The following is an 18,594-nucleotide window of genomic DNA, read 5'->3' on the forward strand; positions in this document are numbered from 1 at the left end:
CTCCAGCACTAGAAATTTAGAATTTTTCCAAACTTTAGGAAAAATGCGGTCTGGGAAAAGGGCCGTACCCGAGGTAAGGGCTGGCCCCACTCACCTAACGAAACGGTGCCCTTGCCCCTTTAAGAGAGGCAGGGCGATCCCCGCCCCTCACCAAAATGGCGGCCGCGCGGCGCGCACTTCCGCCCCTCACGAAGATGGCCCCCCGCCGTTACGTAACGGCGCGCTCCTCCATCAGTCACGCAGCCGCGAGCCCTCTTTTCCCAGCCCCGCCCCCTCGCCGCTCTTGGCCGCCCCCGATTGGTCCGCTCTCGGGGCGGGGCGGCCGTTGCAGGGGCGCGCGGCCGCGGCGTCTGCGCGCGTGGCGCGGACCGTTGGCGGAAGTGCGAGTGCGGTAAGTGCGCTGGAATGCGGAGGCGCGGTCCGCCCCCGCCCTCTCCCGCGGCCGCGCGCGCGGAGTATTGTGGGGGCGCGCGGCGCTCGGCGGCGGGCGCCGGGCAGAGGGCGCCGCCCCGGGGCCGAAGCGCAGGCGGCGCCGCGCAGCGCAGCGCGCCGGTCTCAGGCTCGCCGTCCTCTCCCTGCCTCCTCCTCTTCCACCCTGGTGCCTCTCGGATGTGCAGGGGCGAGGGCGAGGGAGGCGGCCGCGCACGGCTCTGGAGGGGGGTTTCCGCCCGCGGCCGAGGTGGCTGCGTCAGCCTGTGAGCGGGAGGTCAAGGGTGAGGAGTAGTTCTGGGGTACAGAGGAGAATCTCCCGCACCCTTCCAGGAAGAGCTAATAAATAAAAGCTCCTGTTTAGACCAGACTTCCCTTCTGGTGATTGTTTGTTATTTCAGTTCTTCTTTCGCACTGGGTTATTAAGTTCAGGGAGCGGGAAGGAACGGTCTATCCCAGGCTAAGTTTGCAATTGGATTTTCCTCAGGACTGATTCTCCAGAAAGATGCAGTTTCTTGGCCGGCTTGTGAATACCATCAACAGCGTCACCCAAATATTTACAAACCCCTACCGGATAAAGGAGGTGACTGTTGCAGAATATGCTACTCATGCCTGCTTGAGGGAAGAAGGCAGGGTGACCCTGTATAAGAATGGTCTTGCGCGCTCCTGGGATTGCCTGCTGGTGAATCCCCAGAGCCCACAGGTTGCTTTCCGGTAAGTGACAGACCATCCTTTCCTCGTTGCTACTTACGTGGAAAATTAAAGATGTGAAGTACTCCAGTCGCTGGACCATAGTGCTTCACATCTGTGGGTGCGGAGTGAAGTGTTTGATCAGCAGGTGGGCTCATTAGAAATAGGAGGTCCTTGTGTGTGCTGGTGAAAGAACTGTCAAAACAGCATGAGAGAATGAGGAAGGTATCACCTGGCTGACTGAGTTGAGGTGCTGCGGAGAACAGGCAACCATATAATGGGCTCTCGGGTCTGAATGTCCACAGACGTGTCCGCTCTTAATCATGCCCTTCGCTATTTTGGGATCAGGAACACAGGATACTTGAGCCCAAAAGTTAACATTCCTCAGGAAGAATGAGGCTGCTGTGCTTCCCTAGCAGACTCTCTCCTTCCCTTGGAATGAATCTGTCACGTGACAAGGAGGAAGAGGAAAGTCCCTAGCACTAATGTTTTGAGAACTGTCTCTCTTTGAGCAGAGCTTGCACTGCATTTGCCTTTAACTTTCTTTCCTCTTGCCTTCCCCCAGTCTCTTCCAGCTTGACAATGAAACAGATGCCGTTGTGCGTTTTGAGGAGTATGCCAGGCAGCTGCGTCCTTTCTACGAAAGCTCTCATCAGCCCTTGTCTTTGGAGGTTCTCCAGCAGCTTAGTGACTGCTTCCGCAACCATCCCAGCTGGTCCTCAGCACATGTTGCAGTGGAGATTGGCCATCGAGAGAGCTTCCGGCACAACCATGTTCTGAGGCAAGAGGCAGTGAGGGTTCTCCTGTGGGCCTAGTGCTGGGAATGTACTTGGGAGGGGAGGCTAGGCAAGATTTGGATATCCCAGCTTGCTGTACCAATGCAAAGCGAGCTGCTTCTTGGAGAAGCTTAACACCTGCAGTTATCACAGTGACTGGGTTTGCAAGTGCTGACCTTGGTATCTATGTTGTGAATAACAGAAATGATAGCAATGGGGTATCTAATGGTCTCTGTGCAAGTTTATTGTTAGTCTGGACCTGTTGACATTAAAGCCCTGACTGGTGGTGTTTGAGCTAAAGGAGTGAACAGCTTTGCTAGAAGCACAAATAAAACTCTTTCAACTCTTGTGAAGCTGCTCTTCAGAGAGTGTTGTGGCATGAAACACAAGAAAGCAGGTAGGGTAGGACTGGCTTTGTGGAAATGCATAAGAAAGAGGAGGGCACAAGCCTTTCTTCTCTTTCCTGGAGGATATCCATTTAGGAACGGGCAGATCTGTGAGGAGTTAGTGGGCTGGGGGATTTATTGCAGCATCTCTTGGTTGCTGGCTGTAATCTTGTGTCCCCCTTTCATAAGAGCAGTGGAAACTGCCTGGTGTCTCCCTGATGGGCAGGACAGGGGGCTGTGGTGGCAGGAAGAGAGCCTGTGGCAGGGTTGAGACTGCTTGGTAGCACTTCCTTGTGCTCTTTTCCTGGCAAGAGAGTAGGCTTCCCAGAACCTCAGCGGTTTGTACCAGCTGGGCCCATCACAGGTGTTGAAAGTACCTTTGACACGGCTAGCAAGGAGGCTGCATGTCCTTTGCAGTCCTTCCTTGGTGTCACATTGCCTCTTCTCCTCTTGCAGCTGCGTGAACAGCACTGACAGTGAAGAGGGCTGCACCCCGCTGCACCTGGCATGCCGCAAGGGGGACATAGCATGCCTGCAGGAGCTGCTGGAGTGCCATGCGCGGGTGGACATTACTGACAGGAATGGGGAGACGGTTTTCCACTACGCTGTGCGAGGGAGCAGCCCCCAGATCATTGAGGTGGGAGTGGTTTCAAAGCTGGGAGGAGTGGGACTAAAATGGATCCCCTCTGTGCTTTGAGGGAAGAGGAAAATAGCTCAGGGCTGCACACTGGGGAGAAGAAAGCTAAACTATTTCACTCTGCTGCAGCATCATGTGAGTGCTTCAGTGGCCTTCTGTCCCCTTTGCTGGTGCAGCTTCCCATGAGTGGACCCCAAACTGCAGCCTACAATGGGGCGGGATTATAAAGCAACAGATTTTTCAGAAAGTGTCCTTTACTGGCATTTGCTTCAGGCCTTAGTCCTGTTTTTCCTCAGACCCTTGACTGTCTTCTCTCTCTACCCTTCCAACAAGGCTTTTAGCTCTGGGTAGCATGCTCCAAAAGGGACCTTTTGATTCCTGTAGGACAGCACATATTCTCTGCTGACTAAAAGATCTCCTGAGCCTGCAGAGCTTGTTGATTGAACTGAGTGGCCTTGCACTGGGGGCAGCCAACAGGGCTTTGAGGCAGAGGCAGTCTGAAACCAGAAGCTTTCTCAATTGCTGTGGGATGCTGGGCAGAGTGGCAGGGTTCATAAGGGTTTGAGTGGCCTTTCACATTGGTTTCTTAGGTCTAACATTTCCTGAGCGCTGAATGCAAGACAGGCTCCTGCCTACACCTGTATCCCTTGTGTTTGCCCAATACCTGTTGGGACATCTCTCCTTCTGCCTGCCAGACTGTAATGAGATTTCCTAATGTGTTACTGGGGAGGGATGACTATCAGGGCTTGTCATGCTGTGAAGTAGGACAGTTAAGATCTTTTTAATACAAAGATATCCTCTTCCTATATTTCACTTTGATACCAAATTGGCTTGCTTGTTCAGAGATGCTTTTAGTTCTGATTGGTTTCTTGCCTGTTGTTTTTTCTCTCTGAATTATTCACTAAACCAGAGAATGAAACTCCAAATTCCTGCATTTCTTGTGCACAGTGAGGCCTGTCGGGTATTTTTCCGCAACAAACCAGTCAGCAGGTAACAAGTTTGAAATTTACAGGGAGGAGAAGAAAATTCCTTTAAACATCTCTCCACATGTATATTTTAAACAGAATCCTATTTGGGGCTGTGAGCAGTGGTGGGGTTGCATGAGAGGCTAAGCTCCTGCTGCCCGCTGGCTGTGATAATTGATGGGGCTACAGCGGCAGAGGAAGCTTCTGCTCTCAGTTAGTTTCACGTTCACTTTGGCCACCTTGGCTCCTGCAGCATGACTCTTCTGCAGCTGGTGGTAGAAGTCTGCCTGGGCAATGGGAACATAGTGTTCTGGGTTGTGAGAGCCCTTTCTGGCTGAGGGATGCGTGTTTGGGAAGCATGTGGGCCAAAGGAAAAGAGCGCAAAGAGTAGCAATCAACCTTTCAGAAGAGAAAACAAGGAACACTTTAATACTTACCATGCTGGAAGTAGGGGTGAAGAGGACAGGCTGTTGTGTTGTCCAGTACCCAATGCTCCAGAGTCTGTCCTTGGTGTTCAGGGAGAGAGGGAGACAGTGAGTGCTTTCTGTGTCTTTATTTTGATGGATGAGTGGGTGACTCTCCCCCACCCCCTTCTTTCTTTCTCTCAGCTCCTGGGAAGAACTCCAACTGTTGGCTTGGACCACCTAAGCCATGAAGGGCTGACCCCTCTGCATCTTGCCTGCCAGCTGGGCAAAGAGGATGTGGTTCGCTCCCTGCTGAACTGTCGTGCCAGCTGCAGCATCATGGGGAGATTGGGCTACCCCATTCATGTGGCTCTGAAGTACTCTCAGAAGGGGTAAGTAACCTCTGAGCCTGCTAGAACAGGGCTTTTTCCTCTTTTGGGCAGACCTGTCTGCCTGCTCTGGGTTGCTCAAGGCTGGACCATTTTGGGGGCAGTGCTTGGTAGGCAGATGTCTTGTACTGTCTTCTGTTGAATCACTGCACTGGTAAAGATGTGCTAGTATGAGAGAAAAAGACACTCTTTCAGAAGAAAGCTGTGTTTTTTCCATGCAGTCTTCTTTTTTTAAATGTCTTTTACCTGATGTCTGACATAAAAAAATATATATAGAGAGAAATTTTGGGGAAAACTAAAAACAATGTTTGTGGAAAAGCTTTTTGCAAAATGAGCTTGAACTATGAGCAATACTTAAACAATATTGGTATTGCTGTTCCTCCATCTTTCAGAATGCTCTGTCAGTAGTAAGCTTTCATTTCAAAGCCTTTCATTATTCCTGTCTCTTGTGGGCCAGTCACTGCTGATCCTTAATAACATACTCTGGAACTGCATCAAAAGACATATGTTGTTCACTTCCTGCTTGCTTTCTTTTTTTTTCCTGGAGAAATTGGAGTGTCTTTTGGGTGTGCTTCATAGCCCTTATTTTCATGTAGTGTCTCCGCCCTACAGATATTGCCCTTGTCTTGTTTGCAAGTCAACAATAACTGCTGCTAGCTATTTTTAAGCATTTTAAAAAGTGCTTTTGTACAACAGAAATAGTCACAAGCCAAAAGTATACTTGAGTCCCTTATTTTGCAGCGTGGCTTGATCTTTGATAGATGATTTCTTTAGTGAGTGTATTCTTGTTCCTTAAGTCTACCTAACTATGCTTTCTAGGCACTAAACACTAATCTAGTCACAAGAAATGCAATTTCTCACTCTTAAGGAGCTACACTTTTTCATCAGTGACCTGGATGAGGGGACAGAGTGCCTCCTCAGCAATTTTGCTGATGATACCAAGCTGGGAGGAGTGGCTGACACACCTGAGGGCTGTGCTGCCATTCAGAGACCTGGACAGGCTGGAGAGGTGGGTGGAGAGGAACCTCCTGAGGTTCAACAAGGGCAAGTGCAGGGTCCTGAACCTAGGGAAAAATAACCCCAGGCACCAGTACAAGCTGGGGGCTGACCTGCTGGAGAGCAGCTCTGCGGAGAAGGACCTGGGAGTGCTGGTGGATGACAGGTTGACCATGAGCCAGCACTGTGCCCTTGTGGCCAAGAAGGCCAATGGTATCCTGGGGTGCATTAGAAAGAGTGTTGCCAGCAGGTTGAGGGAGGTGATCCTGCCCCTCTGCTCAGTCATGGTGAGGCCTCGTTTCAAGAAGTGTATCCATTTGTGGGCTCCCCAGTACAAGAGAGACATGGAGCTACTGGAGAGAGTCCAGTGTAGGGCTATGAAGATGATCAGAGGGCTGGAGCACCTGCCTTGTGAGGAATGGCTGCGAGAGCTGGGCCTCTTCAGCCTGGGGAAGAGAAGACTGAGGGGGGATCTTATCAATGTGTAGAAGCACCTGAAGGGAGGATGTCAAGGGGTCAGGGACAAACTCTTTTCAGTTGTCCCGTGTGACAGGACAAGAGGCAGTGGGCAGAAATTGAAGCACAGGAAGTTCCGCCTGAACGTGAGGGGGAATTTCTTCCCTGTGAGAGTGACGGAGCACTGGACCAGGTTGCCCAGAGAGGTTGTGGAGTCTCCTTCTCTGGAGATCTTCAAGGCCTGCCTGGATGCAACCCTGCCTAACATGCTCTAGGTGACCCTGCTGAGCAGGGAGGTTGGACTAGGTGATCTCCGGAGGTCCCTTCCAACCTTACTGATTTTGTGATTCTATGATTCTACACAGACTTTTAATTTGTGCCAGTATTTAACTGTTTGAGCTTTTTTTTTCCCCAAGTTTTTTTGGGGAACAATGGGGAGAAGAGAACTTCCTCTCAGACCTTCAAAGCTTCCAGAAATACCACAGTCCTGTATTGGAGAAATACCCAGATGTTCCCCCACAACCCCATAATTTGAAACTGGGAAGGGATTCCTCTGTGTGTTTTCTTTTTTTTTTTCTTTTTTTTTTTTTTTGCATGCTCTGCTGCTCATATGCTTTCCTGTCACTCCCTTCCTTTTTTGAGAGTGAAATATGACTGCTTTGCTGCTGAGGAGTGTAAAGTGTCACGGAGTAGCCTGCTGCTGCCCTGAGGTTATCTGAAATGCTCTGAGTGGGAGGCAGGTGCTGACATGAACAGAGGTCTTGAATTGAGATGACTGCCACAGGTCTCTTCATCTTGTTGTCTTTGGCAGGTGTGCCCAGGCCATCCTTGAGGCAGATGCTAGCCAGGTTCACTCCAAGGACCCTCGCTATGAAGCCATTCCGCTGCACTGGGCGAAGAAGGCAGAGGTAAATAGAACCAACTCCGTGGCAAGACCCTGTGGCTGCCACCCAGCACCAGTTAATTCCTTTCGCTGCTGGCCTGCCCCTTTCCTGAATGCATGTTTAGAGCCTTGGAAGTGCCAGATTTCAGCAAACTGCCCAAAATGCAGTCCTGCTGTGGAGGTGATTGAAACTGATCCTCCTTGCCCTGGGCTGATCAGTACCTTTTGCTGTGCGGGGTGGAGTGGTGGAACCTTACAGTGAAATGAACAGGCTGGTTCATTCTAGTACTTTATCCTGGCTGTGAAACTGTCAGCTTGTTCCTTTCTCCTCTTTGATGGGGAAATTGTAGCCCTATTGCTAGACTGTAGTTACCCCTGGGGGGAGCTCTGTTCTCACTACCTGCTGATTTCAAGGAAGGCTACTGCAGACTGATGCCTTGGCAACTACAAGGGAAGTGTAAGGTAGACACAGTGTGGTGGCTTGTGGGTTATTGTGCATCTTTTGCCAGAGATGGCCTGATGAGTGATGTGATGTGCTGGAGCACTGGTATGTTAGTGCTTTCAAGCAGAGAAGTCTGTATAGAAGGACCATTTCCCTCCTACAATATCAAATCGCTCTCAAAAAGTCTCTGGTAGAGGGACTGAGCAGACATAGGTCTGCTTGGCTTATAAATAGGCAAAAATCAAAAAGCAAATGTTTTCCTCCAGTCTGCAAGGATTTTGGCCCAGGTAGGGATTGCTTGTTTGTGGTTTCCCCAGCCTTCTCTCCACTGGTCTCAGCTGGTTGTTATACTTGCATGTAAGACCAAAATATCCAGAAGCTTTAGCCAGATTGTGAAAACCACCAGGTAGTTCTCTGCCAAATGACAGAGGAAACACTGTGTCCAGTGCCTGGAATGATGCAGCTGGCTTCTGCCAGCAGTTGCGTCCAGGTTAAGACCTCTTCACCTGCTTTGCTTGCCCCTGAGATCTCACTTGTTTGAGCTTTCAGGTGGTTGTCCTTACGATTGCCGTTTCTTTTCTCAACCTGGCATGTTCATACCTGAGCACAGATGACGCAGCTGCTGCTCGAGTACGGCTCTGAGGTGAATTTTATCAGCCGGACAGCTGACATGGCTCTGCACATTGCAGTCAAGAGGGGCCGCTTTGACTGTGCCATGGTACTGCTCACAAATGGGGCCCACACTAATGCCAAGGGTCAGGATGGCAACACTCCGCTGCATCTGGCCATGAAAGTGAGTCTGCAGAGGCTGCTGGGGAGGAGAGGGTTTTTTCCTGAAGGGCTGAGGCAGTGGCAGACTTCAAAGAAGTCCTGGCTGTTGGGGGCAGGGGGTATGCATTTCATAGGGTGATCCCCTGTGAGTGCTTTAGCTAATAAAAAAGAGGAGGGAGGGCTTGAACAATATAGCTGAGGGGAGCATGGACCTTGACTGAGCTTTCTCTTGTCCCCTAGCATGACCATCTGGACATGATCAAAGCCCTCGTTGTGTTTGGAGGGGATGTTGAGATCCCTAATGACTTTGGGGAGACTCCAGGGCTGTTGGCAGCCAGGAGCAGCAAAGGTGAGAGAGCACATCAGCAGCCCTGCAGAGTGAGCTTGGCATGCTGTCTCCCTTGTTGGCCAAAAGAGTGTCTTGGGATGTTGAGAACAGGCCACACGTGGGCAATGCTTCTCCAAGATGCTCTCCCAGCTTCCAGTTGCTTATAGTGTAGGCACTTCCTGAGCTAGTAGCATAGGCTTTGCATTAAGTCCTTGAATTTCTCTTCTGTGAGACAGCTGCAAGAGGAAAGCCTGGCACATGTTCCCCCTCTTTAAGCTGTGGTGTTGGGCACTGCAGGCTCGCAACAGGATGATGCAATGCTGCTGAACTCCCAGGCATAAGCAGGCATGGGCTGTTCTTCAATAGCAAAAGTATGTGCCATACACCCTTGAAGCTGCACAGCACTGGGTGCATAGACAGCATGTCCTGCTGTCTATTGATAGGGGAGGGATATCCAGAGCATATTTCCCGCCCTCCCCTCCTTCCCTGGGTTATTCCAGAAGTTTTTTGAGGGTCAGAGCTGCTGTGAATTTGGCAGTACACCCTCCCTCCCTGCAATGTGTGCATACACTGATTCTCTTTCTGATCTTGACTCCCTCTTCGTCACCTAAGGTGCGAACCGGAAAGTGCTCTTAGACCTGCTGCAAACTGTAGGGACTGAACGCTGCCACCCACCCAACCCTGACTCCCCATGTCTGGCACCATCTGCTGCCCCCTTCTTCCTGGAAGGGCAACTTCCCCCACGGAGCAGCTTCAACAGCTTAGGTAATGCCTTCTCTGGCCCTCCCTTGCTCTCCTCCCTTCTTGCTTCGGTCCTCTCTCCAGTCTCCTCTGCAGGCTGCCCACACTCTGGGAGCTGTCTCCTAGCTCTCAGTTTCTTGTGATTGTCCTCATTCAGCTGTTGCAGGATCCAGGTGCTTCTCTGTTGTTTTTCCCCATCTAAATTCTGTAAACTCTTGTTTTGTTTTATAGACCTGACACAATGCAGCTGTGTAAAGAGGAAAGGGAACGCTGATTTCCTCACCCCACTGGAAGCAGTGTAGGCCCTATTTGCCTATATGTGCTTTGTCCACTGGGTCATGTACAGATGGGGAAGTACTTGCTGGTTTGCCTTGAGGACATCCCAGTGTCATGTCAACTGTCACAAGAAAACTGGAAGTGTATCAGATTCAGATCTTGGAGATCAGCTAGGAGAGGGAAGGGATGAAGCCTAAGGAGCAGATCCTGGGCACTGAGTTCACATTAGGCGTAGGAAGAGCCAAGCTCAGGATATACTGTTGTGTCCTAGTTATGCTCTATTGCCCATGCAGTCTGTGTGAATAAGCCCATGAGTCTGTACTAGGTGTTTGGGCTTTTATCCTCCAGGAAGCTCTGTAGCTCAGGCTGAGGCAGTGTGAGCAGTTATGGAGTGGGTGGTGGGTGAGTCAAAGTGGGACACGTGAGGAAATAACGTCTTCTGGTCTAATTCCTCTCTCAGCTTGGTGCCCTCTAGAGCAAAGGGCCCTCCCTTGAGGCTAGAGGAGAATGCCCTGCTTGGCCCTGGAGTGTCTCTGTTTCCACAAGTCGCACCAGGACTGTCTCCTGACTGGCTTTGTGAAGGTGCCTCCCTTAACTCAGATGCACTGACAGAGTAAGGCCCTTTTCAGCATGGACTCCGGCCTTTGAAACTCCTGACCATGCTCCTTCGCTATTCACGGCCACCTTCTCAGCCTGGGCACTGGCAGCAGTATTTGACTTCTCTTCCTCTCTTCTTTCTTCTTTTTGGTTTCACAGGCTGGCTTCTCAACCTAGGTTGGATTGGTTCCCTGCACCCAGGGTGGCCTGGGCTTACATCAGCAGAGGGGTAATAACAAGCCACCCTGTTCCCAGAGCTCTCCTGCCTAGGTTGTCTTGCAGGAGTAGATTTTAGGTTTTATCTCATGGCTCGTAGTAAGCTGTGTAGTGGGTATGCTGCTAGGCTTTGCCTTTTCTCTCACCTATGTTGTTCATCATCTGCTTCTACAAATTCTTCCTCTTTGCCAGTATACCTCCAGCTGTCTGCTCTCGAGGATGGTGTTTCTTCTCTTGGGTGTGGGGTTTAATTTTGTGGGGGTGGGGAATGTGGGGTATCTGGTGGCTGTGGGTGAGACAACTTGTGTGTCCTACAGGGAGTTTTATTTGATGGTGAACGGAGTTGGATGTTCTCTGTGTGATTATGGTAGAAGTCTTTACTGCAGAGGTGGGAAGTTCAGGTACCCCAGCCAGCTTTCTGGGGGCAAAGGAGACAAAGCAAGAAAAATAACAGGATTTTCTAATTGACTATAACTTGAACTAATATCGCTTGGACATACTTGCCAAGAGGATTCAGGTAGCAAAGCAGTATCACTAGGATAAAAGTGGTTCTTATGTCAGCAGCAGTTGGAGTGTTATGTCGCAGTCTGCCTGGTGGTAGAATGGGTTTCCAAGGAGCATCTGGAACATAGGGAATAAAGTAGGGGAGATCAGGAGGAGGTTCTTTGCAGTCCTGCTGCAGATGAACTGAAAACCAGTTTTGAGTCCCTTCTCTCTGTAGCTGCTGCAAAGATGCATTTTTTATTTATTTCAAATTACTTATTTTTCCTCCTGCACATTCATGGCACTCTAGGGTACAAAGACCTTCTCTATGTTTCCACGGCGGTCGGACAGTTGCTGAAGACACCGGATGTTGTGGACTCTCCTAATGAGGGTAGGAGAAAGTAAGTGAGAAACGGCTTGTCTGGACTCCTGGGCAGCCCGAAGGTGATATCTATGTGTATGAATTCTTCCCCACTCACACCTTCCAGAAGGCTTGGGATTCTCAGAGCTGACACTATTTAGCATCCTTTGATACCACATTTTTTTTGCCAGAGATTCCTCCTCCTCCCTGTTGTGGTAAAGCTCCATTCCTATAAGTGAACTTCTGTTCCTGCCCACAGCTTTGGAGCTGCAGTGAAGGCTGAACTCAGCAGGTGAAACAGGTGAAACCCCTGCTGCATCCCTTTCCTGTGCTACTGGTCACCAAACACTGTTTTGGCTTAGTGATTTTTCCCATCTCCCTGCATCATCCAGCGCCGTTGTCAGCTTGTGCACTGCCTTGGCTGCATCTATACCTCACCTTGGATGGAGCAGAGGGAGAGTTGGCAGTGAGGTGGTCAGACCAGGAGTGCTGCTAGCATGGATTTCTGATTCCGTTTTTGTTCACAAGGCAATATTCATTATTGTGCAGTAAAGGACTTGCACACCTTTCTAGCTTGTGCATGTCTAATGCAGGAGAAAGTTAGAGATGGCTAAAAAGGGAAAACAATGTTGTGCCAGATTTGATATTTATTTCTTTACTCAGGATGGGACAGAATAGTCTTGTGTCCGAGAAAGCACTGCTGGGTTTATTCATGAGCTGATTTTATTGACCACAGCAGTGTTCTTGTTACTGGTCTAGTTTCCCATTCCTGTAGGTCATGTTCTCGTGTGGTGTAACTTCCAAGCAGTCTCATGGTTCCCTGTCAGCCTTCTCTGTCTCTCTGCAGTCACGATCGCCTCCTGTGCCTGGATGGAGGGGGCATCCGGGGCCTGGTGCTCATCCAGCTCCTCCTGGCTATTGAAAAGGCTGCAGGCCGTCCTATTCGTGAGATTTTTGACTGGATCGCAGGGACCAGCACTGGGGGAATCTTGGCCCTGGCTATTGTACATGGTGAGGACAGTTTAAATAATGGATTTGTTCTCACTCTTTTGGGTCCAGGTGTTTCTCTGCATGTGGGGAGCAGAAGATGTGTGTTGGAAGCAGCCTCAAAAATGCAGGCTGAGACTTCTTGCCCTGCCTAAGAAGGGATGGGATGTTCACTAATGAATGAAAGCCTGAGATCTGTTTTTGTGCTAGCTGACATGAGAAGATGGTCTTAAGCAGCTTTCTGGATTTCGGGAAGGCATATAGTGGAGGAGTGCTATGTTCTGTTCTTCCCCCTCTTTCCAAGGTGGCTTTGCAGCAGGGTCATTGGCACTTTCTGGCGTTGGGAAGCTAAGCTCCAAACTTGTGCTTTTTGTTTGAACTTCCCAATGCTGCTGAAGTCTAGGAATGGGGATGGGACTGGGAGTGACTCCTCCCACTGGTCCAAGCTCTGATGCTTTGTTTGTTCTGCCTGCCCTTCCTTCCACCCTGTGCTCCTGCTGACACTGTTGCCTGTCTCAGGGAAGTCCATGGACTACATGCGCTGCCTGTACTTCCGCATGAAGGACATGGTGTTCCAGGGGTCTCGGCCCTATGAATCGGAGCCTCTGGACGAGTTCTTGAAGAAGGAATTTGGGGAAAACACCAAAATGACAGATGTCCAAAAACCCAAGTAAGTCCTGCCTGGGGTGGCACTGATAGATGCTCTCCCAAGAGTACTGTGGACCAGATGTTCAGCCTCTCCTTAGAGCAGATCTAGAGGAGTGTGATGTGCAGACAATTGGAGCCATAAGTGTGTTTTCCATTTTATCCTTATTCTGTCATGTCCTGTCCCCCAGGGTCATGGTGACAGGGACGCTGTGCGACCGGCAGCCGGCTGAGCTCCACCTTTTCAGGAATTACCCTGTGCCAGAGACAAAAACCTCCACAGAGTACAAGACAGCTGCATCTTTCAAACCTCTGACTAAGCCGGAAGGTAAGTGCTGACGTACTGCAGTCCAGGTGGCTGACTGATTAGGGGTCCTTCTCTCAAAGACAGAGATTAAGATCTCTCTGAAATGGTTCATCCTTGATCTTACTTAGCTTGGGCTCTCTTCTCCCTCTCCTTCCTCCCTTGGCTTCTCTTGTATCATGAATGGAGTCAGGCTGCTGAGATTTGCTGGGGATGGGGTCTGCTAGAGGAGGGTTGAGTACAGTCAGTATATTTTCTTGGGTCCTCAGGAGCTAGGTAATATAAAAAGGCTAAATAACTGAAACATGCAGCTGCCTCCAGCTTGCTTCTTTCTGTCTAGCAAACATAACTGGTTCACCTTCATCATAGCAGCAATGAAGCTGTTAGAGAGTAAATTTGGACGAGGATACATAGGAAGTGATGTAAATATCTTTTTAAACACCAAAAATTCCCTGAATTGCATATCCAGGCAGAGCTCCTCCTGTTTGAAGGGAGAGGCACAACTATCTGTGGCAGAGTCTTCTGGGATTGCAGACATCTCCCTCCTGGCCAGTTTGACTTGTGCAAATGAAGAAGGGATGCTCTTTGCCCTAAGTGACACAGAAAAGATGCTGAAAGAGGCCCATCTCTCACCCTTTCCATCTCTCTGCAGACCAACTGGTGTGGCGCGCTGCCCGCTGCAGTGGTGCAGCTCCCACTTATTTCCGACCAATAGGGCGCTTTCTGGATGGTGGGCTGCTAGCAAACAACCCAACCCTCGATGCCATGGCGGAAATCCATGAGTACAACAAGACACTAATCAAGAAGGTGAGGGAGGTTCTGGCCCTGATTGGTGGTGTCTGAGGCTTTATTGGTTCTACTGAGCCTTCCTTGAAGGAGTTGATTTAGGAACGGATGCTGCTTTAATGGAAAAACAAGCTAGCATTGCAGCAGCCTGTAAGGGTTTGTGGAGGGGGGGGGTCTGTGTTGGTAATGGTAACTTGGAGGTGAAATACCTCTTGTAGTAATGTGTATGAGACGGGGAGGCAGGAATCATGGGAGACGTCTTTGCCTGTGCTACTCTAACGAAGGATAGTTCAGCTGATGGTTTCTGAACCATCTTATGGCTTATGACAAAGCTCTGTAGGTCCTTTTTCTGCCCCAAAATAGATAGAGAAGGAGACATTAGGGCTCTCTGCATGGCTGAAGAGTGAATGCCTTGAATGGTTTGACCAGATGCTCGGAAAGATGACTAACTACAGGCAGTAACTGCTTCCTGTAGCCAGGAGGGGAAGTTTTTCCCAAAATGGATACTGCGCCCTTCTCGCTGAAAGACCATTCCACAAGCATGTACTCCCACGTTTAATCTGTGGGGTGAGCCCATGGGGTTGGATGTAGCAAGAGGTGTAAGGGACAGAAAGGTGCAACTGTTAACCTTGTGAAGCCACCTAGGTTATGCCTGCCTTACCAGGTAGTTCTAAAGAGGGGAGATTAGGGAGGGGTAAGAAGAAAGAAAAGGATTTTGAGCTTTTTTGCCATGTCTTACAGAGCCTCTTCAAGACTGTTCCACCTTAATTGTTGCTTACAAACAAACTATTTGTCTACAGGGACAGAGGCAGAAAGTAAGAAAACTAGGGTTGGTGGTTTCCCTGGGGACAGGGAAGCCTCCGCAGGTCCCGGTGAGCTCTGTGGATGTTTTCCGCCCCTCCAACCCTTGGGAGCTGGCAAAGACTGTCTTCGGGGCCAGGGAGCTCGGCAAGATGGTGGTGGATTGCGTGAGTACTGGGAGGCAGGGGATGGTGGGGAGGAGCCCTGGTCTTGCTTGGGAGAAGGGAGCAAAAGTTTCCCTCGTTCAGCTCCTTCCTTTTGGAAGGAAACTATTTCCCTGGAACTACTCTGACCCTGGCCAGTTCAAGATATAGTAGTGGGTGATTTGAGGATTACTGGAGCAGAGCAAGTCTGAAGCCATGCTTGCATATTCAGTGTTTCAAGCACCAAGGGAAGGTGCAGTTCTTGCAGCAGCTAGTGAGGGCTGTCGTTGGTGAGCCCCTAGGAAAGGAAATTCATGAAACTCTTTAGTACTGCTTCCTGGAGATGTTGAATATTGTCTGAACAACCTGGACCAAAAAAAATGAAGCCTCTTAAAACAATTTGTTTTAAAGAAAGCCTTGTTACTGCCATTGTCAAAGAAGCTCATTAAGATGTTACAAATGAAAACAATTCAAGTGAATGAAAGCCAGAAAGATCAGGATTAAGGTTCTAGCTGTAGCTTTAATTCTACTGCTTTATCTTCTTTCAGTTCCTAAAGCTAGAAAATCTCTGGGAGAGTCCCTCTGCCTCCCTTGCCTGTTAGGTCAGGCCTCTGTGAGAAATTGTCCCAGGATAACCCAGATGACCTCCAGTGGTTGCAGACTCTGCTAGTACTGAGCTTGTGGGACGTAAATGGATAGAAATAGTACCAAGGAAGTTGTGATTTGGAGCTTTCCAGAGATTTTTTTTTTCCTTTTTTAGGGGAATCCACTCTTTGCTGTGATAGAGGGCATCTCTGCCAATCAGGAGGCACTTGTTCCTGGTTGTCTTTCCCTCTGTGGCTTGTGCAGTTCAACTTGGTGCCAGGGGAGCAGCTTGAAGGCAGGGGGAGAGGAGTGTGACAATCAGGCTCTAACTGTGGGCCTATTCTCCTGCAGTGCACTGACGCAGATGGCCCAGCTGTGGATCGTGCCAGGGCCTGGTGTGAGATGACAGATGTCCCATATTTCCGGTAAGAGCTTCCTTTCCACTTTTTCCCTAGAGCTTTTTTTAGCCCTCTCCCTTCAGACCTGGCTTTGGCACATGTCATCCTAAATTGTGCTTCCACTAGGAGATTACTTACCCAGACCTATCTCCCTGTCCGCTCACCTTGTGCCTCTGATATCAGAGAGTGCTGTGGCCCACTGTGTGACCTGATGCACTAGTCATCCTTTGTCCAGGACTGGTCACGGCGGGGCTATGAGGGCGCTGTCTAGCAGGATCCTTTAAGGATGTGTATCCTGGCCAATTCCATGTCCTGCCCTATTCCACCTCAGAGTGCTGCACAGCATGCTTGGAGGCTCCTGTATTAGATGCTGTCAGTTGCTGAATCATGGCTCAACATGATCAATGTCTTGGGCCTTGAAGGAGAGGCGAGGCCATAGCTCTGCTCTGCAAGTCCCCTGGATAAAGGGGAGGTAGATGCCTGGGACAGTGGGAGCCAATTTGCACAAGTCTCCTACTGAGCATGTTTTGCTGCCTTGTTGCATTGGTGTCTGCCCAGCTGGTGATACTATCCTGGTATACACAGGCTGAGTCCTCAGCTGCACGCAGATGTGATGTTGGACGAGGTGAACGACACAGTGCTGGTGAACGCCCTCTGGGACACTCAGCTTTACATCTACCAACAGCGGGAGCAGTTTGAGCAGCTGGTGCAGCACCTCCTTGCCCGATGATTCACCTGGAGCTGCCTGTTCTGCATCCCTGTGGCAAGGAGCAGCAGTCACCAAAATTGTTGTGATTTGCCCTTGAACCAAGATGTTAGGGTGAGGGAAGGGACTAGTAATAATAAATATGAATTAATAATATTTAATAGACAACAGCACACACAGACATGTATTCCAGGACAGCTCATGTGTGGAGGACTATCCACTCTGTACTGTACACAATCTCTGTTTTTTGTGCTTGAAGCCCCTCTTGGTGTTGCTACCCTGATATGTGACAGTACAGCCCTTCTCAGCAACTGAAGCTCCCACCTATCTTATGCTTTAGCAGTTGGAGATAAGTCTTCTGCCTGTGCAGCACCTTTAATGGTACAGCACTGCGTACCTTCCCACATCACAAAACAGGCTAATGCCAGATCAAGCTTCTAGAATTAGCTTCTCTACAAGGGTGAAAGTATTTCAATGTGGGTAGCGTGGGGAAAGGGATTCGTCTTCCCTCAACACCCTGTTTGAAGGGATGTAGGAAGTTTGCAACTTTCTCCAGTAGAAGTGGACACAAATAGTGCAATTGGCCTTGGGAGAAGGGGAAAACTTTTGTGGATTAGTTGTATTCTGTAGCCCTTTCCCCTTTTCCCTCAGAGATGGGCTGGCAACCCAGGTTCTGACTGTGCCTCGTGGGGAGCAGACTCCAACAGAGGTGATGAGGCTAGGAGGCGCTTTTTGATGACTCTTTTGTGTCCTCTAACTTGCTATGATACTCTGCACAGGCCTAAGATGAGGGATGATATCCTTGGCTTGGTAGAGAGATTAGACGGAGTTAATTGGGGGAGTCAGCAATTAGTTGACTATTTGTCTTTATTCTTAATGTGGAATTGAAATGCTCTGAGATCAACTCCTACCAGATAAGCTGACCATGTGAAAAGGTTTTTACTGCTGAAAATCTCATCATGACTTCTACACAAGGTTTCTGCTGTATGTTCTGTGGTATTTTTAAATGACTTACGTATCTGTTCAGAGGAGTTTTGAGGAAGGAACTGGAAAATTTGAAACTGTGAATTCTTAATATTTTGTCTTTGACTGGAGGGACTACTCTGTGAACAGTGCTGCTATGCAAAACTAACATGACCTGAAATAAAGAGAGGTTTGGATTCAGTTCCACTGTAATGCAGCCCATGATTGTCTGTCTTGTCTCTCTCGATCCTGCAAGGTCCCAAAGGGACTCTGAGCTTGTAGTCTGTGCATTTCCTACAGGTAGAAAATAAGAAATTGGGGCCCATGAGACATGGAATTATGCCTCTCATTGAAGAGATGAATCGCCTGTTCCTTAAGCCAGGCCTGGGGCTGTTTGTGTGGTGTGGGTGCATTGACTGTCCTACAAACTACAGCACTGCAAAGCTTGACTTACCAGTTGCAGCCAGGGGAGATGCTTTGGGCCAGCTCTGATGCGAGGATCCACCTGGACTTTGGCCAGGCACAAGAAGAAACACTGAAATCCCTTGGGATACAAATGCCTAGAGATGGGGCTTTAGCTTTGTGTTATCCCCAAAATGATTCCTGGAAGAGGTAACTGCTGTAAGATTGATTGGCCTTGTGCCCGCTGATACCTAGGGGACATGGCTGATAGGAGTATGTGTGCTGTTCGAGCCATGAATAGGGTTGAAAACTGATTACTTTCCTTCTGATCTTTATTTTCACAAATGAGATTGTGGACTAAAGGGGCTCTTAATGTGGAGCAAAGGTTTTATTTTTCTCACATGATGGAGTGGCTTACCTTACTAAGGAAGGTGTCTTGGCTGGAATATTGAATAGAAAGCCTTGCATCTTGATGGAGAGAACAAATGCTCATTTCTGCTCTTTGCTTGTGACTTGCGTGCTCCCCTCTCTTTACACGTTTGTACCACCTGCTAGGACTTCCCAGGGTGACGCTGTGCTTGGGATCCTGGCAGGCAGGGAGAGCAGGACGGTTAAGGCACAGGCTTGTGCCTGAAATTAGGGAGCTCA

The 18,594-nt window shown here is 49.5% G+C and overlaps 1 protein-coding gene across 5 annotated transcripts; it reads left to right on the plus strand.

The window, feature by feature from the left end:
* The first annotated feature begins 370 nt into the window (after window positions 1–370).
* Window positions 371–17,761, plus strand: PLA2G6 (phospholipase A2 group VI). 5 transcript variants are annotated; one of them, XM_062588104.1, is made up of 17 exons: window positions 371–391; window positions 917–1,143; window positions 1,685–1,900; window positions 2,738–2,918; window positions 4,492–4,679; window positions 6,940–7,036; window positions 8,064–8,246; window positions 8,465–8,573; window positions 9,165–9,317; window positions 11,176–11,266; window positions 12,074–12,237; window positions 12,733–12,883; window positions 13,050–13,186; window positions 13,815–13,969; window positions 14,749–14,916; window positions 15,829–15,902; window positions 16,461–17,761. In XM_062588104.1, exons 2-17 carry the CDS (start codon window positions 935–937, stop codon window positions 16,603–16,605), a joined length of 2,421 nt encoding a protein of 806 aa, XP_062444088.1. In that variant the 5' UTR covers window positions 371–391; window positions 917–934; the 3' UTR covers window positions 16,606–17,761. The 5 variants fall into 5 exon arrangements, with proteins under 5 accessions (XP_062444088.1, XP_062444061.1, XP_062444069.1 ...); XM_062588077.1 differs by lacking the exon at window positions 371–391 and adding an exon at window positions 613–810; XM_062588085.1 differs by lacking the exon at window positions 371–391 and adding an exon at window positions 613–713.
* The last annotated feature ends 833 nt before the right edge of the window (window positions 17,762–18,594 follow it).

This window comes from Rhea pennata, chromosome 1, assembly GCF_028389875.1.
Source record: "Rhea pennata isolate bPtePen1 chromosome 1, bPtePen1.pri, whole genome shotgun sequence".
Classification (NCBI taxonomy): domain Eukaryota; kingdom Metazoa; phylum Chordata; class Aves; order Rheiformes; family Rheidae; genus Rhea; species Rhea pennata.

What these genes read in the sequence shown, in the direction of transcription:
- PLA2G6 (XM_062588104.1), top strand. Translation starts at nt 935, where the DNA reads ATGCAGTTTCTTGGCCGGCTTGTGAATACCATCAACAGCGTCACCCAA. An exon ending in CGCTGCATCTGGCCATGAAA is followed by an intron (nt 8,247 to 8,464) that starts GTGAGTCTGCAG and finishes CTTGTCCCCTAG; the next exon opens with CATGACCATCTGGACATGAT. An exon ending in GGCAGCCAGGAGCAGCAAAG is followed by an intron (nt 8,574 to 9,164) that starts GTGAGAGAGCAC and finishes TCGTCACCTAAG; the next exon opens with GTGCGAACCGGAAAGTGCTC.